The sequence below is a fragment of the Penicillium arizonense genome (genome assembly GCF_001773325.1).
Source record: "Penicillium arizonense strain CBS 141311 chromosome Unknown PENARI_contig001, whole genome shotgun sequence".
NCBI classification, from domain to species: domain Eukaryota; kingdom Fungi; phylum Ascomycota; class Eurotiomycetes; order Eurotiales; family Aspergillaceae; genus Penicillium; species Penicillium arizonense.
The window spans coordinates 615,670-639,758 of NW_019173278.1; the positions used below are offsets into that span (position 1 = coordinate 615,670).

General features: G+C 48.1%; 11 protein-coding genes across 11 annotated transcripts, besides 2 other annotated features; 2 read left to right on the plus strand and 9 right to left on the minus strand.

Annotated features, from left to right (window-relative positions):
• Positions 1-144: 144 nt before the first annotated feature.
• On the minus strand, positions 145-1,074 carry PENARI_c001G06809 (uncharacterized protein; the record flags this gene model as incomplete). The annotated part of the gene is made up of 2 exons (XM_022626668.1): positions 145-540; positions 619-1,074. The coding sequence occupies 2 exons, from the start codon at positions 1,072-1,074 to the stop codon at positions 145-147; spliced, it is 852 nt and encodes a 283-aa protein (XP_022493307.1).
• A 1,169-nt stretch (positions 1,075-2,243) lies between these two features.
• Positions 2,244-3,392, minus strand: PENARI_c001G11265 (putative sarcosine oxidase; the record flags this gene model as incomplete). Its single annotated transcript, XM_022627013.1, has 1 exon — positions 2,244-3,392. One exon carries the CDS (start codon positions 3,390-3,392, stop codon positions 2,244-2,246), a length of 1,149 nt encoding a protein of 382 aa, XP_022493991.1.
• Positions 3,393-4,297: 905 nt separating this feature from the next.
• On the minus strand, positions 4,298-4,963 carry PENARI_c001G04130 (GNAT family N-acetyltransferase; the record flags this gene model as incomplete). Its single annotated transcript, XM_022626449.1, has 1 exon — positions 4,298-4,963. One exon carries the CDS (start codon positions 4,961-4,963, stop codon positions 4,298-4,300), a length of 666 nt encoding a protein of 221 aa, XP_022493025.1.
• A 422-nt stretch (positions 4,964-5,385) lies between these two features.
• PENARI_c001G09519 (uncharacterized protein) lies at positions 5,386-6,239 on the minus strand (the record flags this gene model as incomplete). Its single annotated transcript, XM_022626880.1, has 2 exons — positions 5,386-5,619; positions 5,811-6,239. 2 exons carry the CDS (start codon positions 6,237-6,239, stop codon positions 5,386-5,388), a joined length of 663 nt encoding a protein of 220 aa, XP_022493690.1.
• A 580-nt stretch (positions 6,240-6,819) lies between these two features.
• On the minus strand, positions 6,820-8,496 carry PENARI_c001G02269 (MFS transporter; the record flags this gene model as incomplete). Its single annotated transcript, XM_022626292.1, has 2 exons — positions 6,820-7,489; positions 7,559-8,496. 2 exons carry the CDS (start codon positions 8,494-8,496, stop codon positions 6,820-6,822), a joined length of 1,608 nt encoding a protein of 535 aa, XP_022493336.1.
• A 769-nt stretch (positions 8,497-9,265) lies between these two features.
• Positions 9,266-9,310: a sequence feature (Short protein (PENARI_c001G01038, OGE58503.1) was converted to a misc_feature.).
• A 254-nt stretch (positions 9,311-9,564) lies between these two features.
• Positions 9,565-9,585: a sequence feature (Short protein (PENARI_c001G01038, OGE58503.1) was converted to a misc_feature.).
• Positions 9,586-10,596: 1,011 nt separating this feature from the next.
• PENARI_c001G06623 (uncharacterized protein) lies at positions 10,597-12,379 on the plus strand (the record flags this gene model as incomplete). The annotated part of the gene is made up of 4 exons (XM_022626658.1): positions 10,597-10,894; positions 10,927-11,032; positions 11,285-12,224; positions 12,287-12,379. The coding sequence occupies 4 exons, from the start codon at positions 10,597-10,599 to the stop codon at positions 12,377-12,379; spliced, it is 1,437 nt and encodes a 478-aa protein (XP_022493210.1).
• Positions 12,380-13,076: 697 nt separating this feature from the next.
• Positions 13,077-14,191, minus strand: PENARI_c001G11569 (phytanoyl-CoA dioxygenase family protein; the record flags this gene model as incomplete). The annotated part of the gene is made up of 3 exons (XM_022627037.1): positions 13,077-13,115; positions 13,168-13,260; positions 13,325-14,191. The coding sequence occupies 3 exons, from the start codon at positions 14,189-14,191 to the stop codon at positions 13,077-13,079; spliced, it is 999 nt and encodes a 332-aa protein (XP_022493291.1).
• Positions 14,192-15,406: 1,215 nt separating this feature from the next.
• On the minus strand, positions 15,407-16,395 carry PENARI_c001G04343 (uncharacterized protein; the record flags this gene model as incomplete). The annotated part of the gene is made up of 3 exons (XM_022626458.1): positions 15,407-15,411; positions 15,464-15,965; positions 16,024-16,395. 3 exons carry the CDS (start codon positions 16,393-16,395, stop codon positions 15,407-15,409), a joined length of 879 nt encoding a protein of 292 aa, XP_022493872.1.
• A 713-nt stretch (positions 16,396-17,108) lies between these two features.
• Positions 17,109-18,380, plus strand: PENARI_c001G05093 (cellulase family protein; the record flags this gene model as incomplete). Its single annotated transcript, XM_022626517.1, has 1 exon — positions 17,109-18,380. One exon carries the CDS (start codon positions 17,109-17,111, stop codon positions 18,378-18,380), a length of 1,272 nt encoding a protein of 423 aa, XP_022493262.1.
• A 1,626-nt stretch (positions 18,381-20,006) lies between these two features.
• PENARI_c001G06425 (FAD-dependent oxidoreductase) lies at positions 20,007-21,386 on the minus strand (the record flags this gene model as incomplete). The annotated part of the gene is made up of 6 exons (XM_022626642.1): positions 20,007-20,011; positions 20,084-20,370; positions 20,459-20,862; positions 20,928-21,126; positions 21,182-21,301; positions 21,358-21,386. The coding sequence occupies 6 exons, from the start codon at positions 21,384-21,386 to the stop codon at positions 20,007-20,009; spliced, it is 1,044 nt and encodes a 347-aa protein (XP_022493750.1).
• Positions 21,387-21,689: 303 nt separating this feature from the next.
• Positions 21,690-23,437, minus strand: PENARI_c001G05730 (class I SAM-dependent methyltransferase; the record flags this gene model as incomplete). Its single annotated transcript, XM_022626586.1, has 11 exons — positions 21,690-21,693; positions 22,046-22,137; positions 22,192-22,546; positions 22,601-22,631; positions 22,681-22,706; positions 22,760-22,878; positions 22,930-22,965; positions 23,112-23,118; positions 23,169-23,222; positions 23,278-23,312; positions 23,393-23,437. 11 exons carry the CDS (start codon positions 23,435-23,437, stop codon positions 21,690-21,692), a joined length of 804 nt encoding a protein of 267 aa, XP_022493353.1.
• Positions 23,438-24,089: the final 652 nt, after the last annotated feature.

A 24,089-nucleotide genomic window follows, 5' to 3' on the forward strand; every position in this document is an offset into this window, starting at 1 on the left:
ATATACGGTCTATATCTGAAAGTACAATGAGCCACTAAGCTCGTTTGTGCAAGATAGTTGGATAGGAGATATAGTTCAAGTAGTCTTCACCTGTGAGTCAGGACACTTTCTTTTTGTGTCTAAATTATTGTCTTCAACCCAGCTTTATGAAACAGCATTCAGTTTTGCTTCCTTTAATCTTTTCTCTTCCCGTTCGCTAAAGCGATCGCTAAAGAGACCGATATGAGGGCGCATCACAATCGTATATTTGACAAATTCTTCCATGCAATCTACCAGACGATCTCGGTTACCACTAGGCATGAGTCGTTGATCTTCGGATTGACCCTCATCCGGGAACTGTGTATATGCCCTCGGGATTGAAGATTGATTCGGAATAGTAAACATGCGCATCCACCGACCAAGGATACGCAGGGAGTTGACGGCATTAAATGATTGCGATCCACCGCACACTTGAGCAATGGCCAGTGTTCGGCCTTGGGTCGGGCGGACGCTTCCTGTGCTCAGAGGAATCCAATCAATTTGATTCTTAAAAACGGCAGTCTAGAATTGCAGAGAAAAGGACGAGTGAGCAAAAGTTCTATGAAGTGTTGCGATTCTCGCGACGAAGATGCAACTCACCAGATTGCCGTGTTGTTCGGGCGAAACCCAGACATGTCCGTCACTCCATTGGCTGAGGTTTCGGAGCTCCTGTACCTTGGGATGATCCGTGTCGACGTCGTTTTTCACTGGAAGGCCTTGGGGATCAAAGACACGTACATCACAACCCAATCGGAACAGAATACGAGAAGCCTCCAATGCCACTAGCCGTGAATATGATCTTCTCCGAAGGCTGCCATAAAGTACCAGAACTTTCAACCTCTTGTTTGTATTCCGTAGGTTCTGCTCGGCCATATCGAGTGCGGTGGCCAAATCTAAATCGTTGATCCAGTCTTGAGTTGCATCATCGTTAAGGATGAACGGCCTGTACTTCTGGCGAATATCTGGATCATCCTCATTCACGGGCAATGACAAGGATCGAAATGAAGCATCAGGTTGGCGGGTGTTTGCAGCCACTTGAGGAAGAGCAAAAGACATCCTTTTGGAATAGTTTGGCAACAGAAATTGTCGCGCCAAGGATGCAGGCCTAATTATCGGCACTCTTTTTGTAAGGAGATTCAGCATATGGTAGTGTCAAATGCAAATAATACAAGAAATAAGGGACAGCTTTAAAACAACAAAATATTCAAAGATGCAGTTTGAGCATGTCACTGCTGACTGGTGATTGGACAAGTTCGTAAATGGATCTGTCTTGTGCTTGTGATTGGAGGATCCGATTGGGGTTGATATCCGTTAGTTCTGTTCAATCTTGACATCTTTTCAGACAAGAAGATCTGTATCATATGGCTCAAACCCATATTCTATATCCTGAGTATGAAGGCAAGGCAATTTGAGAATTCGAAGGGATCCGCAACTTCATCCGCGAGAATCCGTGATAACCAGCGCCGTTCTCGCGCACGACGAAAAGAGTACATTCAGGACCTTGAGCAGCGATTACGCTCGTTTGAGAATCTTGGCGTAAAAGCCACACAGGAGGTTCAAGCAGCGGGAAAAAAGGTCGCAACAGAGAATGTTCTGCTACGATCTCTGCTCATGCTCCACGGTGTGACCGAAACACAGATCAAAGCATACCTGGAATGGCAAGGGCAACCTCCAAGCTCTATTCCATCTCACTCTTATCAAATGCTCTCTTCAAAATTGGAAAACAACCTACAAAGAGCGCCGCTTCTACCTTTTGTGGCATACCACCGTTCGGCAACTCCACCTCACAAAGAGTTGAACAGCTCGCCGCATGAGCTTATGACTATTGGTTCCAAAATTTCAATACCGGAATCTAATGTAAATGGCAATGTGGGCAGTTTGGACAGTCAAGGATCCTGTGCAGAGCGAGCATCCACACTCACTCCCGCCACAACCGAATCAGAGACTGAATCACCGCAGTCTGATCCTCGCCAGAACACAGGTCAATTCACGTCATGTGAGACTGCCGCGGATATTATTGGAAGTATGCAAGCCCATTCGGACCATCGTGATGTGCGATCCGAGCTCGGATGTAATTCGGAACCACATTGCATGGTGAAGAATATGTCCATTTTTGAACTATTAGATAAATCACAGACATGAATTTACGACAGAATATAAAACCAAGGATATCAATTGAGTATATTGGCTTATGATAAGCCCGTCTTGGATCAATGATGACCATGTCAAAGCTTGCTAGTATAAGTCGCGGTCTGCGGAATGCCAAACTTGGAAAGATCCTCTGTACTCTTCCCATCAATAGCCAACTCCGCCAGAACACGACCGAAGGCCGGTGCGAATTTGAAAGCATGAGCAGCTCCAAGGCCAACGATTATATCCCGATGCTTTTCCAAGGGGCTGATAACGAACTGTCGAACTGGCGTAATGGTGTACTGACAAGTGACGGTTCGAAGTGGCTGGCGGCCATTGTCTGGCATGACTTTGCCCATAAATGAGTTAAGCTGCTCGAGCAACTGGGGGGAGTGTACATAGGTACGCTGCTCAGGTGTCATGAAGTTGTTGGAGGTATCACGGGCAGCCTTGATGGTTGGCTCGCCGAAAGATGGGAAGCCGTAGAAACAAGGATCGCCGCCCCAGATCCACACAGGGAAACGGCTAGACTCCCAAGCTTGCTCTTCTGTCGGCTTGAAATATGTCACTTGTTCTTGCATCACTGACAATGGGATATGTACGCCGAGAGGGGCGAGAAGCTTGTTTGTCCACGCGTCAGCTGCAAGAATCACTTTGGCTGCGTGAACTTGTCCCTTTGACGTCTGGATGACAACAGCAGAACCTGACGCCTTGGGAATCACGCGGTCCACTCGTGTATGTTCTTTCAGCACCGCGCCGTGGGTACGTGCCAGGCTTTGCATAGCCAAGACGGTCTTTGCAGCATGAGCAATGCCGGTATCGGCTGTATATACTGTATCGACAGTATCCGGAATATCGAACTGGGGCCATCGCTTGTTCACTTCCTTGGCATTGAGAACCTCATATGGCACATTCCGGGCATCCAAACTTCTCGTGAAGTCCCCGATGGGAGTTGGGGCATCTTTAGGGAGGAAAAAAACACCACCGGTAATCGTCAACAGCTTTTGATCTGTGGCCTTTTCGAGGGCAGCCCAGTCCTTATAAGCAGCTTGGGCCAGAGCCACATATTCAGGTGATGAGTTTGTGGTTCTGACAATGCGCGATGTGTCATGAGAGGCACCATGAACGTGACCCAGCTCGAACTGCTCAAATGCGACGACTTTCTTACCCTTTTGAGCGGCGTGGTATGCCGCTGCACTTCCGAGGACACCAAGTCCCACAACTGCCACGTCGTATTGCTCCATTATATCGGTGTGTATGTGTAGTGAAATCTGTCGTAACTGGTTGCAAGATCAACTCCCTCAACAGCTCATGACATGGCCTCAATTTATGCTCTCGATGGTACAGATCTATAAGCGTGGGGGGGACGGTGACCGGGCCGCTCACGTGTCCGTTCCCCTCAGCAGTTGAATGCTTGCAAGGCAGGGAACCAGTCGGCTTTGATCAAATCTGGTACTCGTAGGATCTGGTTGAATTGCTTTGGTATTGGTTCGGGGGGTTGGGTTTGATAATTCCTGGTTAGAGACGGTGACTGCCCGTCTCTCCGTTCTTCCACACGGTTTTTCTAGAATGAACGCTCCGTGCTTGTCCATATCAATCGCCTTTGCTAGAGACCGCGTTGGATGACGCATAATACTGGCAGACGGTCTCCCGGAAGTTTCAAGGTGTCTGGTATAAAGGATTGAAGTACAAAGACAGGGAAACGGCAAACACCTGCCAACCTGATAAACAAGGCCGAAAGTGTCACGCGTGGGCCCACAATACTGACTCGAGGCTAGGCCAAATGTGGCAAGGGCTCCTCCCGACATGTCGAGGCGACACATTCTTGACAGGGTGGAAAAACTTCTTGACTGCACTCTGGCTACATATACTGTAGAGAGTATGCAACTGTATTTATTGTAGTGAACCACTACAAATGTCTTTCAGTTGGGGAGACTAGGAGTCTTAAGGCTCTTTGCATCCTCCATCGCCATGTTGAAATCAAAACATTTAAAAAAGAATACATCCAGTGGCTTCGAAATGCAGATACGTCCAACTAAAGAGCATCTTACTAACACACTATATATCCAATCCCACTCCGGAGAAATGCCGCTTTGGTCATCCAAGCACCGGGTCCTTGATAAGGACCGCGGAGAACCGGAGCAGCCTCTCAAACACCGTCAGATCTTATTCCTTTCGATGGGAAGAAGCGAAAAGCAACAAGACTCTTAGTTTTGGAATCATCCACTTCAGTGAAATCCCGAAAGCGCTGGAATCCAGCCTTGATAAGGACTTTCTGGCTCGGGGCATTGCTCTTTTCCGTGATGGCAATGAGCTGCTCCTCGACTGCACCTTCGCTATCCACCATATCCTTCTGGACTTCAATCTCCCTCTCCGTTCGAGGAAGTCCCGCCCAGAACTTAAGCCAAGCACTGAGAAATTCCGTCGCGATGCCCTGTCCCCAAGCCTCAGTTCGGAGCATGTACCCCACCTCGGGCCAGCCGTGGTCTGCAGGATAGAGATGACATCCACCGATGCCGATGAATTCACCCGTGTCTTTTAGGCAGATAGCGCAGTTGGCGGTGATAGCATCATTGGGGGCCAGGAAAGGATCCAGTTTTGCTTTGCTCTGCTCGATATTTTGGTCGATGCAGCCAGCCTTGGTCCACTTCATGACTGGTTCTTGAGTGCGCAGAGAATGCAATGCTTCCAGGTCGCTTGCTTTGAGACTGCGGATTATCAATCGACTCGTTGTAATGTCTGGTCGGTCCTTGTTCCCTGGGAGCGGGATAGTAGGCAAGAAGGACCTGACGGTCACGATGTCTTGTGTGCTCATTTTGTAGGTGACCGTTAGCTGGAGAGAGTACAGTGGGAGACTGTTTGACGATTTCAAATGCACTTGACAGATTATTCTGAGGTTCAACTGTCGAGAGATGACTCAACTCACTTCAAATTGTCTTACATTCGTGTTCGGTAGTTCCCGGAAATTACGCGATATGGCTTAGCGTGTCCTGGGCTCGAAAGAGATTACTGGACATGTACATTCAATTTTTGGAGGCACTTTGCAAATAACAACATTCAGAATTTTTTGGGGCTATTATGAAACCAGTCTAGCTCCAGTATTTCGACTTCAAAAGAAAATAGAAAAGCCAGTAAAGCCACGAAGACAAATAGAGGAAGAAATATGAACCATTAAGACGGAGTATTAACGACAGTCTTCAGTCTGAAATAAATGGCATCACCTCGTCCAAACCGGACTCAGAACACGGTTTCGTCGCGGTTTCCTCTCCAGGCATTTTTCTGCTGTTGATAATTATCCCTGTAGCTGGACTCTTCGTCAACATATACGGTGGCCTCCTTTTCGTCACGATAAGTATTGTAGCCTCTCCGACGGTTTCCTTGCTCAAGTAGAGCATAGGTGCTTTCATCCTCTCCGAGAGCCTGCTCTTCGCTATATTGCTGACCACCCTGGTTCTCGTCCCGGTCGTTGATCTGAAAACCATAACTTTCAGTATTGTCCTGTCTTTCTGTATTCCACCGATCTCTGTTGTCCAGGTGAACGTCATTTGTTCGCTCGCCGTTATGGTGAGATCGGTTTTTGCGAAGAGGAGATTCACTTCGCCTTTCTACTCTTCTGTTAATCCCAATGCAAGGGCTGTTGAGTGGGATTTGGTCTCCGTCACAGTGTGAGATTCCGTTTCGAGTCTAGGCCGCTCGAATTTGTAGTCATAAGGCTTTCCATGCCATGGAAATTGAGTTGACTTGAGAACTTTGGGTTTGATGCCTTGGCTAGTACCGGTTGAGTCGTTCTTGAATTTGACGTCTTTGATCTTCATGGAGTCAACTCTTGTGAGGAAGAACACACTCATGTTGTCGACTGTGGCTCCACAATTTCCTCTGATGCCGACCCAGAGACCAGATACAACGTCCATTGGATACTCGGTCTTCCCACCGTGGCCACCGCAGTCAAATGTACGTCCCTTCGAGGTGGTGAATTTGATTCGGCCGAGGTTTGTACCCTTGCCGTTTCCCCAGAGGCTCAGTGATTTCACAGTTTCGGAGGCATCTTCAAATATGAACTCGGAATAGTCGCCCCATTTCCCGGTGCCCATTTTGTTTATGTTCTCGTCATTGGAAAATTTGACAGAGACACCAATGATATCTTTACCAGATGCCCAAACACCGACTCATTCCACTAGGCCGCCAGTTTGAGCAAGAAATTCTACCGTGCCGCCGTCACTTCCGCCAATGACGCCGAGGTTGACAAGAACATTCTTTGGATAGGTAGGCATAATGAACTTTGATGGCAGAGGGACTGTTGATGAAGTCGAGCGATTCCGAAACTTGAAAAGCGATGTCAAAGTAGATGATAACTTTGTATGCTGAGTCTCCTCTGCTTCCCGTAACTGAAAACGCAGAGGGCAAGAGCTACATATATATACTGCCCATCGAGAATTACGAAATACCTCAAATTTGACTTATTGCATTAAACCATAAGTTACCACCTCCCACCTACATTACTTCTCAATCCCATCAGCCGCACTACTCCATGTAGCCGCAGCAATGTCAACGTCGGAAAGAATGGAGAAAAACCGAAAGGAAAATCAAAGAAATTGTTGTTAGATTCTGTTCGTTTCCGCCCAATGAGGCAAGATGGTCTATTAGTCTATGTGGATGCAATATATCAAACCATTATTCCTTGGTATTGAGACGCTCTTCACGCGTTTCTTCCAGTTTCGGTGGCGCTGGCCTCCCAAACAACTTTTCCATTAGGGCATCGGACTCTGCGGCATAGTGACACCGGCTTCGAATGGCCGCGCCGTACTTATAGAACAAGAACGGCAAGGGCACACAAGCAAGCGCCAGGAAAGCAGGAATCGATGAAGCCCAGTGGATGCCCAGGTTCTTGTACATGGGAGTGGTGAACAGGGGAAACGCGGCACCAAATATTGAGCGCAAAGCGGCGTTGGCGGCCAAGACTGACGCAGCGTAGATTGTGTAGGCATCGATCAAGTAGTTTAAAACGGGAAGGAATACCATGACCATTCCAAAACCAAAGGGAACTCCGGCTGTGATCGAAGCCATCCAGTGGATCGAAGGTGAGTTGGTCCAGGCAAACCAGAACAACCCAACGACTAGCGCTATAGCGCCAATAAAGGCCTCGGGGAGTCGGGCTTCGGGAGCAACTCGGCCGGTCGTCGAAAGGACCTTCTTCTTGTATCGGAAGTACATTGGGAACGTCGCGACAACGGAGAATAGGATACCAACCAAAATGCCCATGAAGGCGAGGCCGCTCTTCCCTTCACTCCAACCACGCTCTGTTTGATAGACAATAGGTATGGCTGCAAAAAATAGATACAGACTGTAAAACCATAACGTAAGTTTTTGACTGGGCCTGACGGGGTGATTATGGAGTAATTATGATACTTACATGCCGTAAATGATCGAGAGATAGATCGATAAAAGAAGGACGATGGGCTCACGGAATAGGAGTACCCAGGGCCGAGAGAGAGCAGTTTTCAAAACTGCTCCCAGATGCGTCTTTCCCTTGTCAATCTCGATTTTGCTGCGGTACACTTGCCCGGTGATTGAGGAGAGACGTGCGGCACGCTTGCTCAATAACACCGGGGCATAGGTCTCCGGCAAGGTAAGGACGGTGATAATCGCGAACAATCCAGAAAAGGCAGCAAGGAGTCCCTCCACCCATCGCCAACCAGCATTTTCCGACAAGAAGCCACCGACGATGGGACCCAATGTCGGTCCGAGGAACGGGGCAGCGCAGTACAATCCGCTAGCAAGACCGCGACTGATGGCAGGGAATGTGTCGGCAATAACACCACCCGACACGGCGAATGGCGCGGAACCGAGACACGCAGCGAAGAATCGTAGAATGATCAGTGTCCAGATGTTCTGTGATCCAGCGCTTCCAGCAGTGAAGGCTGTTAGGCCCACAGCACTCGCGATCATCATATATCGACGCCCGTAAATTTCACTTAAGGGCGCCCAGAACAAGGGACCGACGGCGAATCCGATAACGAAGAGCGAAATACCCAGGAGAGCGATTTCCTCGCTGACTTGAAAGTCCACGAGTATTTCTACAATGCCACCCGAGTAGGCAGACGATACCAAGGCCACCGCCAGTGTCTCGATGCCTACCAGAACCATGATAAGCCATTTGGTCACTGCAGAAAACAACATAGGATCACAGGGGTCTTCCTCCACCCAGGATACTTGGTATGGATCCTCCTCGGTGCCGGCGCCATCGTAGTGTTGATCAATGATGTATTGAGAAACACTACCTTGGTCGAAGATTTTGCGCCAGGTCGGAATTCCCTTGGGAACATTTTTCTCGACAGAGGCGACAGTCATGACTGTGATAGAGGCTTGCTTACCTGGCCGGCTCGAAGGAAAGTTGAATCGCGGAAGCCCATAAGGGGCGACAGATCACTCTAAAAGATCACCCTTGCTTCTGTGGACCCGGTGTTTTTCACTATCTCGAGGGAATCCCGATCATTTCCATAATTCGTGCTAAGATTTCTCATGCATGATCTGAGAATGCTGCAACCGGAATGATGATTGGCGGTTTCAGGGGTGAATCGGAGTGGTAGACCCATATTTATCCACTCGAAGGTACGAACTATGGACGATCTACAAGATAGTTCCACTGAATTACGTATAGAACAGAAAGAACACAAACTCAGACTGGATGCAAGGGTTTTGTATTCGCACGATCTGACCCGTCTCATCCCTAGTATATGTTAAACCCGTGGAATCTTTTAGCCATTTAGATCCACGGGTCCAACTATCTAATTAGCAGTCGCTGATCATTGTGTCGCATTGCTAACATGCCTTCCTAATAAGGTATTTCCTGCGCCATTGGAACAGTTCGGACTTCGGGCGCATCTGAGATCCAAGGTCCCAGCCCGACGATCGGGCCCACTCGATCATAATCTCATAGGTGATTGGATTATGGGTAAATAAAGAATGAGATAAAGTTGCGCAATGAGAAGAACGGAGGATATTTCACGGTCGCCTCATGATGACACGAAATGTCCCCCATTATTAGAAGTTACTGGCTGTTATACCTTCAATTGAACCCGTCGTTTTCCACCCGAACCCTGCGAACTGCAACACCACAATGTCTAAATTGATTCTGGCGGTGGCTTCTGCCTCGCTTTTGTGGGTAAGCTTATCAAAGCCTAACTCGAGAAAAGTACCCTTGTGTTTCAGGGCATTACACTCCTCATTTATCGTTTATTCTTTCACCCTTTGGCGAATTACCCAGGCCCTCGCTTAGCAGCTATAAACCAATTGGTATGCCGCTTTTTATGCTTGGAGGGGAGATCTCCACATCCAGAATCGGAAATGGCATGAGAAATACGGTGGGATACGATGTTATTTCTCATAATCTGTCACAAAGGCTGACTATCCGTACAGGAGATATCTGTGCCTTTGTAAATTTTGATCAAGGGAAAGATTTCGCGATGCCGTGAGTAGACACCATGTCCTTGCCTTTCAGGCAGTTGCCGGCAGTTGCCCTCACCCTTTTCCACTTCACTCCCATCCCTCCACTGTTTCCCTCTTGCTTCAAGTCGAAGGCAATTATGTCGAAAAAAGACCAACTGCTAGCTTACACCTATAACATGGTAGACCTAAGCGAGTTCGATAACTCCGAAATCAGACGGGCAGTCCTGCCGCGTATAGAGAGCGACTATAAGCGTACCCTAAGAATCTTTAACAAGTTAGTGTGTAGTTCTCTATAGAATTCCACAGATTAACCATCTTCTAGATTCCTTAAGCTGCATCCCGAAGCCAAAAAAACCTCCCGACCTTAAGACCTAGAAAGACTTCCTTATCTAGGCTGCTAAAGGGAAAAGAGGCCGAATCGAGCCTTTGCCTGCTATAGAAACCGTGTAGGGGTTCCGTAGGGACTTTTAAGCCGGGATGTTATATATACGAGATATCGAATTTTCTAAAGAATTTTCCACTACACTTAGAGAGGTTTGGGGATTCAGACTGGAGCAATCCGAATACTGACGGCCTGATTTTGATCATTCGCAAGAAATAGAGTATTTGAAGAAGTAACCGTGAGTAGCAAACTGTTATGCCATGCCAGTCGCCAAATACCCAAAGGAGGATAGAGCCGAGCATGGCGCAGCCAGAGTGGGGTCTCCCTGCATTAGGAAATATTCGTCCGCCTCCAGCCTCCGCCCGAGGTATAACCCAGAAGAGTGAAGATAGCTCGGTCCCGATACCCCCGACGTCTCGATCAGATCGTGAATACCCCACGGGGACCCCGCATGAATTGAGAAGAAAAAATATTGGCCAAGAACTCCCCAGCTTCCTGGACTTTGCATGGCACCGTCCCTGCATTCAAAACTTCTTATATAGAGCTATGCTCCCGTCGATCGTCAACCATTGTTCAGTCAACTTCCCATCATTTCGATTTTTTACTCAATATCTTACAACATGACTTCACTCAAGTCTAATCATGAGGAAAGTAAAGATTCTCAAGGGGCCAAGACTACTCTCAATGCATTCCACCTCGAAGAAGTCGGTGGCACCGAGGAACTGCTCCATGTCGCTGAGCAGGCGGCCGAGATTCGGTGCAGCCCCTGGACCAAGAGCATGTTCCGGCTGTATGGATGCCTGCTTATCTCCTACTTCTGTGGGTGTCTCAACGGGTTTGATGGCTCCTTGATGGGCGGGCTTAATGCCATGGAATCTTATCAAAATGCGTTTCACACGCAAGTACATATCTTCCTTCGTAATTCACGACAGTGTCTGACTTCATGACAGAGGAACCACAGGATCGCAAGTCGGATTCATCATGGCAGTCTACAACATTGGCTCTGTGGCCGCGATTCCTTTTACAGGCCCAGTTAACGACTATTTTGGCCGACGCGTGGGTATGCTTGCTGGTGCTCTCCTGATTATACTCGGGACATGCATTCAGGCACCCGCACATAATGTTCAGATGTTCATTGGGGGCCGCTTTATCCTCGGGTTCGGAGTGTGTTTTTGTTCCGTCAGTGCGCCATGCTATGTGAGCGAGATGTCTCATCCCAAGTTTCGCGGAATCCACACGGGGTTGTATAACTGCATGTGGTGAGTGACTACTTGATCTATCCAACATCGAATAACTAACGTTGTGAAGGTGGCTCGGCTCCATTATAGCAAGCTGGACAATCTACGGCTGCGCAAAGTGGGACAACCCCTACGCATTCCGAATCCCCATCTGGTGCCAACTCCTCTCCTCTGTAATTGTTGCAACCGGCATCTGGTTCATCCCGGAATCCCCGCGGTGGCTAATCGCAAACGGCAAAATCGAGCAAGCTCGGGCAGTTCTGACTCGATATCACGGCGAAGGCTCAGAGACACATCCAGTCGTGCTCCTGCAAATGGTCGAAATGCAACAAACCATCCGCCAAGACGCCTCGGACAAGAAATGGTGGGATTACAAAGAACTCATCAGCACCCACTCCGCACGTCGTCGGCTTATCTGCGTGCTTGGTATGGCTTGTTTCGGGCAGCTGAGCGGTAATTCAGTCACAGGGTACTACCTCCCTGTGATGATCGCGAATGCGGGGATAACATCTGAAGAAACACAGTTGTTGATTAATGGATTGAACCCTGTGATCTGCTTTATAGCAGCTATTATTGGTGCCCAGTATTGCGATAAAATTGGCCGCAGACCTCTCTTGCTTGTCTCAATTGCTTGCTGCTCTGTCTGCTTCGCTGTTATTGCCGGGACGTCCAAAGCCGCAATTGAAGGAAATCCCCACGCGGCAAATGGCACGATCGTCTTCGTCTTTATCTTCGGTGCGATCTTTTCCTTTGGCTGGACCCCCTTGCAGACGATGTATATCGTTGAGACTCTTACAACCACAACTCGCGCGAAAGGGACAGCAGTGGCCAATCTTGCCTCTGCGGCTAGTAGTGTCGTGATTGGGTATTCCTCTGGCCCAGCATTTGCAGACATCGGTTACTATTTTTACTTGTTTTTCGTCTTTTGGGATATTTTCGAGGGTGTTTTTATTTACTTCTTCTTTGCCGAGACGAAGGACAGGACTTTGGAGGAGATGAATGAGGTTTTTGTAAGTGATTTTGTTTTCATATTCGATATGAGGGCGTGCCTTTACTGACTATTTGATTCCAGGAGGCGAAGGACCCGGTCAAGAAGAGTCTCGAGAAGCGCAACACCGAGACAGTGTTCAATACTGTCCATGCGAATACTACAGAGACGGCATAGGTAGATTTCGCAATATCGCCTCTCGCGCTGTGTCATGAATGTTGTGGTACTTGGTTGTCGTTGCTCAGTTTGTATTGGTTCTGTTTTAAATGCAGAGATAACAACGTGATATACTCCATGTCTCTTTTGTCTCATCGTGCTAGTAGAGGAATGCATAGCCTGTCAGCCCATCGTACACTTTCATTTGGCTCCGTAGACTCAGTCGCATTCATAAGGTTCCGTCTACTCCAATGATATATTATAATGATACTATCATTCCAATAACTACCAAGTGATACACCAGGCAAACAGAAAATAAAGCTAATGGGCTGAAGAAACGCGGCCAGATCAGGCCAGCAGCTACGCACAGGCACATAGAAACAAGGGAAAGGCAAAAACACTCTGGCATTCTCTGGAGAAGGAAACAGCAAACCTCTTATAGTCGGCCAAATTTGAAGAAGAAACTTTAGAAATCAAAACCCTTTCTCCCACGTGAAATCCTACGATTAGATATCTGTGAGAAGCATGAGAAGAATAGGAAGAAAGGGACAGATATCAGCAAGCATTCTGCAAGCCAGAGGAAACAAGGACATCGAGGAGAAATATTTGCACGCCTGCAAAAACAACAGACCTCGAACCTCCGGCCGCAACAATCTCCATAAGACGTTTGGGTCGGACCTAGCGTTATTTGGTCAGGGACTTCCTTTCAGATAGTCCCTCAGAGTCCATCGCCAGGCTTGAGAATATTTGACCATCGCTGTAGATGAATTAGTGACTGGTCTGGAACCTCTTTTGGTATGTGAACTCACAGTATCCCAAGGCCGGCTGGAGTCTACGTAGCGCAGATCCGTTCCTAGGCGGATAACATTCTTCGGGTCATGGTTGATGCACGAAGCATGAATCTGCCGGGAAATCAATATAAACCTCACTTTACTCCATACTCACACCGGACACAATTCTACTCACCGCATAAGGATTATGAAACACCACATCCCCGGCCTCATACGGCGTGAGAAGCCACCTCCTCCCATGCTTCTTCGCATACCGGAGCGGTCCAACATCCAACAACCCACCCGACATCATATTCGCATTATACGCATCCTTCATCTCCTGGTCTGTCATCCCCGCAGCCTTCGCACGCTCCATGAACTCCCTCTCCGTCTGCTCACCAATATCATGCCCCGTCTCCAGATAAATCAACCCACCACCCTCAATACTGATATCCCCAATAGGGACCCAAGCAGTGACAAATGTATCCTCGCCATGCCTCAGAAAGATCTGATCATAGTGCACACCAATCGCCGTATTCTGCGGCATATTGTTCCTCAGCAACGTGCGACGAATACTCAAAGTATTCTCTCCCCACCCCATCAACTTGGCAACAAACTCGTGAATGGCCGGATGATGGCATAGATCCTCCTTATACCAATCTTCATAATGCGCCTCAAGCGCGAGATCATTAAACTGCTTTGCGACTTCGGGGTCTGAACCCGTCATATCGGGTGGGCCAGCGCCCACGCCGGGGAAGTTGAAGCGGTTCTGGGTCATGTCGAATATTCCCTCGACTGGCTTTGTGTTGGGTGCAAGGCATCCTGTGGGTGCAAGCTTTTCGAAGTATTTCTGGCGGACCCGGAGGACATCTTCGCGCGGGAGGACGTTTTTGACGAGAAGGTAGCCGTCTTCTTTGTAGCGGCGCTGCATTTCCGAGACGGGGGTGTCGAGGGTTGTTGGCGTGAGAAGACCGATTGATTCGGGCGGGAGGATGCCATCATTCACGAAGAATTGTTTTTCGCGGAGAGCGATTTCGGATTCTGAGATTGTCGCGGAGACCATTTTGATGAAGTAGTAGATAGGGTCAGGGCAGGGGAACAGTAGCCACAATGTCGTCTTATGCTTTGGACGAAATTGGAAATGCTGTTGAAGACAAAAGTGCACTTTCGTAACGTCGCCTTTGATCGGCTTGATAAGTAGGTGGTTCTTTGGACCTCGGAGGGGTTGGTTCCATATACTATATAGTATTTCCACATTGCTCCAACTCTAGACTGGGTGCATGGACGGTATAACTGTCACTGCAGGTACCCGCTACCCTTCCATTTTATCCCAAACAGGTAAAGAAACTCCGCTCCCAGTCCTGGGCATCCCAACCGCTGCTATATCCGATGCAACTCTGGTATCTCGTCACCGCCAGAGTGAGGCTCGAGCTCCAAAGAAATAATGTCGGGAGAGCTACATTGAAGTTGATGCCAAATCTCGGGTCCGATTTCCCGGAAACAATCACAACACGCCCAGCTACGAAACAACATACGACATACTGTCTCTGCTTTCCACCCTGTACCAGCCATAAATAAAACAATTCTCCTATACTGTATACTATCCCTCCCAAAGGCCCACAAGCTCCGTGCAAATATCCTGCGTCGGCCAGCCATGTACCGCCTCCGTTGTCGCCAACAGCTCCAGCACTCTTTTCCTCTCGCGCGGATCCTCAACCATGTCACCCGCAAGCCATACAGCCATGCAGGCCACCAGTGAGGGTCCCGGAGTTTCAGGTCTACATTGAGCAATCGAACAAAGGAGTTTGATTTTTGAGTGGACCTCTTTCTGAAGATCACATCGTAGGTTAGCTCGAGGCATGAATTCCTTGCAGTGGCGTTCAAAATCCCAAAATGACAAGAGAGAGTGAGGACGAATAAATGAACATACAAGCACATTCTTCCATGCCGAGACCCGATTCAGTCCGACACGAGGTTGGCGGGGATTTTGGATGACCAAGAGAATACCCGCAAGTGAGATATATGCCCACGCACTCGCTAGCGGAGTCCTAGTCAGTCTAGATGAAACAATGAGATGGCACATTCGCGGACAACATGCGCCAAACCCCAGAGTCAGTCTACGTACCGTGCCAGTCCCCATGATACCTTACATCCCAAGATGAATTCGTCTCGTCGTTAGGATCTCTCCGAACATCAAAACAAAGCGGGTCATACGACGCGGGCCGCTCAACTTCCCATCGCATAATTCTCTCACATAAAGTATCATAAAGATCCGCATTCATACTTTCATCCCCGAAGCAGAAATCCAAAACATCCAAACAATGACTAACCGCACTCTCCGCCCACGCACTATCCATTGCCAAAGGCCCAAGATGTGCCAGCATCTCAGCAGAGGCTCTAATAGCAGGCGGGCGATGCCGCTTAATCGACGCATAGATCTCCTGCCGCAATCCCGCCCAAAAGGCGGCACGGCGAAGGCCAGAGACGGACGAGACTTGTGAAGCTTGGGTTTGGAGTAGAGCGCGCGTGCCTATGCTGTGGCGGTATGTTGTTTCTGACCCTGAAAATGGGCCGTCGAGTTCTTCGTGCAGTCTGAGGATTATCGTTGCTGCGAGAAGGTCGTCCACGCGGTCATGGTGGACACTGTCGAGTTCGGGTATAAGAATGCTCAGACAACGTTGGTAGTAATGACTCGCTAGGATAGAGTCCACTTCATTGCCAACAAGGCTCATGTGGCGGGCGGAGAGGGCCAAAATTGCATCCATCAGTGGGGGGTAGAGCCGGGCTCGGACTGGGATTTGGATGGCGAAATGGCGGTCCGGATCGCAGAGGTCGAACTAACGTAAAATCAGTGATTGGCTGGCTCACGGTCTCGGTCACTTGCAACATGCTCACAAATGAGGAGAGGCATCGCGTGAAGTGCTGGAAGAGCAAAACCTCAGTGGCATCTTTGAACGACCAGCGGCGAGTGGGAGGACTGCAAGGCGTTTCTAGAGGTAAATTAGGTGCCGTTTCCAGGGGTAGCAGGGCCGAGCTTGGAGAGGTATGGAATGTCGCCGACGACTCAGCGATTGCAGGGACCGGCTGAATGACTCTCGGAGATCTGCTTGTTTCCAGCGTAGTATCATCCGATGGCGACGGGGTACTCGGCCCCGATGGGGATGGGGAGGGCCAATCATCTTGGGAGGGCTGCCGGCGGCTGTGGTGCGCCTGAACAGTGCGGTCTGTTTCATGGACATATCGATATCGGACTAGTAGCAATGGCATATGTCAATAGATCGACTCCATGGTCTGGCCGAGATGATGAAATACTCTCTCCCGAGATTCTTTGCGGTTTCGGACTAGCAACCTCGACGTGCTGAACAACCTGCTTGAAGCGCAATATTTTCATTGATTTGAGGCAGTCTACCCCAGTTCTCTCGCACAGGCCGCATCGCGGCTGCGCCAAATCACCTAGATGCTGTCAGTGCGAGAACCGTCGACAAAGAGTAATGGGGACGACAGACATTTCCGGTGCAATCGGCGGCATTTGTCACTAGCATCGGTCAGCAAGGGATTCTGCAAGCTAGACAAGGGGGGTGTCCTGCCAGGCAGTCATCTCAACAGTCCGCTTTTGAGGATCTCATAGATTGACTGGCGGGGGCGAACCAACGGACGTGGGAGCGGAATAAGATAACCTGCAACAGATGCGCGGAGAGAGCGGGAAAGCGGGGAGACACTACCTCTTTAACACAGAAACCACATTGGGAAGTTAGTGCCGCTTGATTACTCGTGTAAATGAGGGGTATGGATAGTTGGGCTAATTGTAGTTGGGGAATGACCAGGAAGCTCGGTAAGTAGTGCTTACCTTGTCAGGGAACGGCAGATGTATACAAGGGATAAACATATACATCAACATATAAATAAACATATAGATACTGTCCACAGTCCATAGCGTTACTCAAGACGGTGGACGTCTGAGTGTCGATTGTCTTCTCATCATGTTCTCCCTCTCAATAATATTCGCCCTTCTGGCTGGCGCAACCCAATGCATCTCATGGCCTCATGGCCCATTTCATACGGAGGGCAAGAATATTATCGACGCCACTGGATTGCCATTCACGTACGTCGGGATCAACTGGCCCGGCGAGGGCCAGACTATGATCCCTGAAGGCCTGCAGTACTCCTCTATCGCCGACATCGTGGCCAAGATCAAATCTCTCGACTTCAACTCCGTTCGTATGGGCTGGGCAACAGAGATGGTCGATGACATCCTAGACAATGGCGGCGACGTCAGCATCAAGGATACGATGGTTAAGGCACTTGGGCCGGAGCTGGCTCCAAGCATTATCTGTCAAATTCTCGACCACAATCCCAATTTCACTGAGAATACCACCAGACTCGAGGTCTGGGATGCTGTCGCAGCCGAGCTCCATAAACAAAAACTACACTTGGTTTTCAACAACCACGTTTCCAAGGCTATATGGTGCTGCAGCCCTGATGACGGAAATGGCTGGTTTGGTGACACATACTTCGATGTCGCAAAATGGAAGCGTAGTCTGGCGTACATGGCTAAGTACACGGCAAAGTGGCCAGCTAGGACCGCCCTCTCACTCCGCAATGAGCTTCGCCAAGTCAACGGCCCTGCAAATGACACTTACGGCTGGTCACTATGGTACGATGAGATGATCGACGCAGCGAACATCGTTAATGCCGCCGCCCCAGACGCACTGGTATTCATATCAGGTCTCAACTACGGCCATGAGCTCAACCCCATTACAGCTGGCGAACCCCTCAGGCCTCCAGAAGATAAGAGAGTATTCAATCTGAGCGACTTCCACTACGCAGACAAAATTGGTTTTGAGCTCCACAGCTACGACAACTCAATCGCAAACTGTACTTTCTTCCAATACGAACTCTACCAGCGGGGGTTCAACGCTCTTGATGTGACTCCTCAAACAACCTCACGCAACATCGCTCCAGTCGTACTGACCGAATTTGGTTTCGCACAAAACAGTTCTGATTATCAAGGCGTTTACGCCTCATGTCTGAAGGATTTCCTCACTGGTGACAATCGCGTCTTGAACGCGAGTCGAATCGAGGGACCGATTGGACATTTTGAATGGAACTTGGGTGGCTCGTACTACGTCCGTGAGGGTATCGTGGATCATGATGACTGGTGGGCATTGTTGAACCATGATTGGAGTGATTGGAGGAATCATACTGTGTTGAATGCGTACCAGATTCCGTTGATACGGGAGACGCTGCTATAACGGTGATGCTCAAGCTCCTTAAGGTTTAAGCCTGAAGGTAGGGTTATATGTTGCCTTCATCAAATGCCTGTGCTATACCTAGCCACACAGCTCGACCTTTTGAGGAATCATCTTTCAAAGGTCAAGGTGAGTTCTCAATGGAATTCTGGGCCAGACCCTGCGGATCAAAATTTTAGGGCAGTCCCGTAACGAGGGGGGGTATCGCGCATTTGCTGTAAGCTTATTATCTCAGGATGGTTTGAGAGCGTAGCCCTCTTGTTCTCAGACAGGTTATCGTATTTGGATGGTGCTGAGGGTCAATGTAGCGGTCTTAGTGATTAAGTATGTTCATCAATGCATTTTCTGAAGGGAATCCGGAGGCAATATACAATTTACATAGGGCGGCAATGTCAAAAGGACCCCCTCTTGTTGATATTTGGACCCCCTCTCCACCTGTCTAAGCCTAATTAGGGAAGGCGTAGTATGTGTATTTCACGATGTCTTTTTTTAGTACAGTGACACAGCAAATGTTTTAACACTATTGGACAGACCGTTTTTTAGACCGCTTTTAGACCCCTATCGTAAACGGAAGAGTAAGTCTCTATCGTCTTTCTTTCTAAACGTTTTTGCTTTAGTGAGTGCTTTTTATAGAAGATAAGATTCAACTGTCACGGCGTGGCGTTTAGGGTGCGCACGCGTACAATTGTGCGTACTAAGTAGTATATGTATCGGTCCTAGGCATGTCAGCCTGACGGCTGACATAGTGGTCTTTTGGGCCTAGTTAGTATACGTGTATTGACCTCGGTGCAAGTCTTCACACACGCTACGAGGCCTATTGTCTTCCTCTACGCCCTTTTGTTCATTTTTACTAAGGAAATGCACTATGAAATACACTATGAAATACAATACACTATGAAATACACATACTAAGCCTTCTCCAATTAGGCTTAGACAGGTGGAGAGGGGGTCCGAATATCAACAAGAGGGGGTGCTTTAAACATTGCCCTTTAATATAGCAGAAAATCAAGATAACAACATATATTCGTGACCTTGTCTCGTTTGGTAGATCAGTAGGCCTTGTCTAGAAGATTTCTTGTAATGTGACTCCTAAGTGAGCCTAGAACAGTCGGAGATATCATTCATATAATGAACGAGATAACATCCTAGTCTGCGACCACGCAGCTGTCATCCCGGAACATAGCTGATTATATTTCCAGTCGAATATGAACAAATCGAGGTCGCCTATATCTGGTCAGCCTGTATTCGTTGATCGGTAAACAATGTCACTAACAATACGCGGACCAATCCCTTTTTTGACATCGTTCGGTGCAAACGATTCTAGATCCTGATGCCGATGAAGCTGAATTGAACTTGCATAAGGTCTAGCCCATATTCTAGCGCAACTTTACATTGCCAAACGAAACATGCGTCTGTGAAGCTGTGTGAGGAGAAGCTGGGCGATGGGAAGCATACAAACTGTTTTGGATATCCCGACATCAACTCATTCATCAACAGCGACATGATTCTTGCCTCGCCTAGGCGTAAATTGAATCCAGACAATTAATGCCACAAACATATAAGAAGATATCGCAAGTCGTGCATATAACAAGGAAAGCATCTCCAGCTGCCTAGGACTGTAATTTCGTATTATGCTGTCTGTTAATCCTGATCTGTCGGCTTCTAGAGAACTTGAAAGAACTTTAACTAAAGACTGGCCCGCTCACCGAGTGCTTGAAGCTCTTCCGCCACAGTGTTAGCTGCTTCGATGGCCATGCCATATCCCGCTTGAAATCCTGTTCCTCCAGCACCATAATTGTGAACTAGAACCCCCTGTCGACCCGTTCCATCGACTTGTATCACCTCCTTGGAGACACGCGCTCCTCCCTCACGAGATGGGCGTAGGCCAGAAAATGCAGCTAATATCTGAGTCTCGCTTGAGGCTAGGCTAGGAAGCATAGCCGTCGTTCGAGACAATATTGACTCTGTCTCGTAGCTGAATGTGTCTGCAGTGCTGTTGACATGTTCAGTCAGCGGAAGAAAACATACAAGCAAAGTCGAACTTGACATTTATCGGCGTAGGGGTAATCAGCTTTGCTTACCTGACCCCTTTTTGCATGAAACCACCGAGAATCACGTTACCATTCGAATACGGCCGTGGGATCACGTAAGTTTCGTAATCCTTGCCGTGTCTCATCACATTTTGCTGGATATGCGGGGCTTTCGCAAGGAGGATTTGGCCTCTGGTGGGATAGCATTTGGAGTCCTGGACTCCGTTCAAGTCTCGCGATGCATTACCTGTGCAGTTAAACACCACCTTTGTATCCTTGCTCAGAAAGCCCGAAGTAATGTCCGATACTCTTTTGCGTACAACCCGAACTCCATATTCCTCAGTGAGCTTCCGAAGTAGGTAGCGAATGTGCATAGGCGCGTTGAGCGTTATTGTCGTGAATTCTATACCATACGCAACGCCACTTGGAAGATCTCCTGCAGGTATTTCTTTGAACTTTTCCAGGGTTAGTATAGACAGAATCAAGTGAATGTAGTTGGAGGCATTTATCAAGTTCTTACATTTTTGAGGTACTTGGCCATCGAGTCTATCTTTGCAGGAGATGGCATCTCGTCCCAATACTCGGTTGAAGTGGATTCCTTCACAAATGCGTCTTTGTCATCTTTTGCTGCAAGACTAAGAAGATATGCATACCCCAACTTATCCCACCGCAAGGCATTTGCATCACTTGCAGAAATAGCAGAGAAGTTGGCACCCGCCCTAGTTATTGAGTCAGCGTCGCGAAAGTTCGCACCAGCAAAAGGAATTCACAAACCATGGCGAGGTATAATTTATTGATGTATCGCCCGGAAGGTGCTCTGCAATGATGGTAGTATTTCTGCCGTAGCCCCGTTTTGCGAGGACCAGTGCTACATCGAGCCCAATTACGCCGGCACTTGTAAAGTTGGATATCAACAACCTGAAGTTATCACTCGCTGAGCTCTTACTCACCCGACGACCACAATAGATTCGCTCTTCATTTTGTCAACTTCCTCGCTTGTTTGTTTAATGCAATATTAATGCGTCGACAAGCGAGCTATTTGAATGATATGGAGAATCTTAGGTTTCGGCTAATTCCGCGGGAAATCCCGCGGCGTCTGCCCCAAAATCTCCGCGCCGTGTGGAAATTCCTTTCACAGCGCACAACTAATAATCAGACCATACTCAATGGCATCACTTAATTATTACGTTCTATTATTTGGAGTTTTCCTTATCAGATAATATGCGCTATGCAAACACAGTTACGGCAACGTGATCTAATACTGACCTCTATTGAATGCAACCTATCTCGATGATAAGGGAGTATTAAGATAGATGAGCTAATACTATCATCATTTGATATGTCCCAAGCAATTGTAGAAAATTCTCTTTGGGATGTTCTAGAATATACAAAGTTCAAGTAGGCTAAACTATAAATTGCATGGCGGCATACTAGTATGCATAAGAGACTAAAGAAGATGGGGTATAAAACTTATTCACATACTCGCAAAACCCAAATCATGACGGTTTCTGGCCATATACAATCCGCACCTTCGTATACAAATGGTGCGATGTATCACACAATTCCTTGCGTATCCCTGCCAACAATGCCTCGATCTCAACACGTGACCACCCAAGCATTCTTGTGAATAAAGCGTACGTGTATGGTGGCATGGCTTCAAGCATGTTGACTTGATGGTATCTCCCAAGCTCTTTCAGCTTGGGGTCTTTCGGCCACGGACCTTGTGGCAGCTTTATCTCAGTTAGCAAAGGTAGAGTACCGGTTCCGTCGGACGGAAAACATACCTTGTAGACATCCTCTTTAACATTGATGAACCCTGCCTTGGCTATTCGATCTTTCCAGGTTGATGAAGATGTCATATCTTTGCCAAATAGCTTTGATGATTCGTGCATGTTTTTGATGGCTATCAAAAAATTTGTCGCTTTCAAGTGGCTGCCGTCATCTGAATACGTTGTTGGTTCAAAGCTTGCCATTTCAAGCCATCCATTGGGTTTCAGGTTTTCGAATGCTTGCTCGAAGAGTTTGTCGTGGTCACGAACTGAGCCTTCCAATTCGCGCCCATGAACATAGTCGAATGGCTGGCTGTATGACCATGGTTGTTCGAAGTCATCTATTTCGAAACGACAATTTGGAGGTACCCTAGAAGTAAGTCAATATCACATAATAAATAGATGCAACAGCTGTGGTACATACCACGATGGTTGGATAGGGCTCAAATCAATTCCTGTCCCAATTAGTCATAGTTCGACTAGGAATCATTTTGATGGTCATACCGATCACTTCTGACTCTGGGTTTGCGCTATACTGATTGTCAGTGGCATGACTTAAGCAGGATGAAGACCCGCGACTCACTCCGCGTAGTCAATAGCCCATATCCCTGTCCCTGTCCCAAGATCTAATACTCTTTTGGGATCTTTGACTGGTGCACGAAGTAGTTCTCCTTTTAGAAGCATTAAATAAATATGATGGCTCTGTTTCTTGTTAAAATTTGGCCTAGCGGTATTAAATCTGGGACAACTCACTAGATCGAGGCGATCTTGTTCTTGTTCGTCATTTGGCTAGCATGGGAATTAGAATCAAGACAGGTTTAGAAAGGTAGTGGGCTCACATGCCAGAATATATTCTCCTTCGTGGAAAGAGTGATACCTGCGACCATTCTGTATACACTCAGCGTGGGTTATGGTCAGGCTGTGACAGGACATACCTCATATCTACATTTATTAGCAGCCATTCGGCATAATAATGAGCTAGAAACACCTACTGGTAGTTCAACGCACTTGATGTGATGCTTGTGGTATAACTGGCCTCGCCAAGCCTGTCCGAGTCAGTTATCCTCATGCACAATCACTAGGTAATGTTACTTCACTTACGACCCTGGATATAATGAATCTCCATCGGAGTTGGACTAGGCATGTTAGTTATTTAAGGGAAAGCAGGAAGCCAAAAAAAAAAAATTCTCAAAAGGATTGATATTGTGCGACTAACATCCGGCTCGATGGGAGTCAACCCTTGGTGTGTGTCTCGATACATCGGCAGCACACTTGCGATCTATGAGCAGCACCACACACGAAGAAAGGGGCGCGTGGGAGCGATAAGAGAGACGGAGAGTGTGAGAACAGAAGACGACTCAACCACCACACCGACTGGAGTTTTACGACCCCTCCGGCTTCAAGACAGCAGTTAGCGTACCGGAATGCCGGGTCCAGCACTGGATCATTGCACCGTCAGCCCATACATGTAAGTGCTTCGGGCTCTGGGAAGGCGATGGGGTACCGCTTCCTTGGTTTTTTTAAACAATACTCTCGGGTAGGCAAATTTAGGGGGTTAGAGCACTCTTAGCGCGTTGATCGCTGAGAATTGATTAGTCGACAGCTGTGTGATGACCTCGGGATCCGCAAGGCCAAAAGGGGGCCCTTCCTCAGCCAATTTCTGGTGACGCGGAAAGCTGTGGTAAAGCGCATTTGTACGTGCGGGGCGTGAATTACCTCTCCTGCAGAGTCGTATCCGTGCATATATGTTTCCTGTATGAGATATGAGATTCTCCGGGCGCAAGGTGCCTATAAGCACCATAAGCAGCTCAGTAAGGGGGCAGAGACCCAGGGAGATCCATCCACTTGGTGCATGTATCTCGGGAAAAATCGTCTAAATTTGGTGGGGATCGGTTGAGACAGTCAGTCCCGAC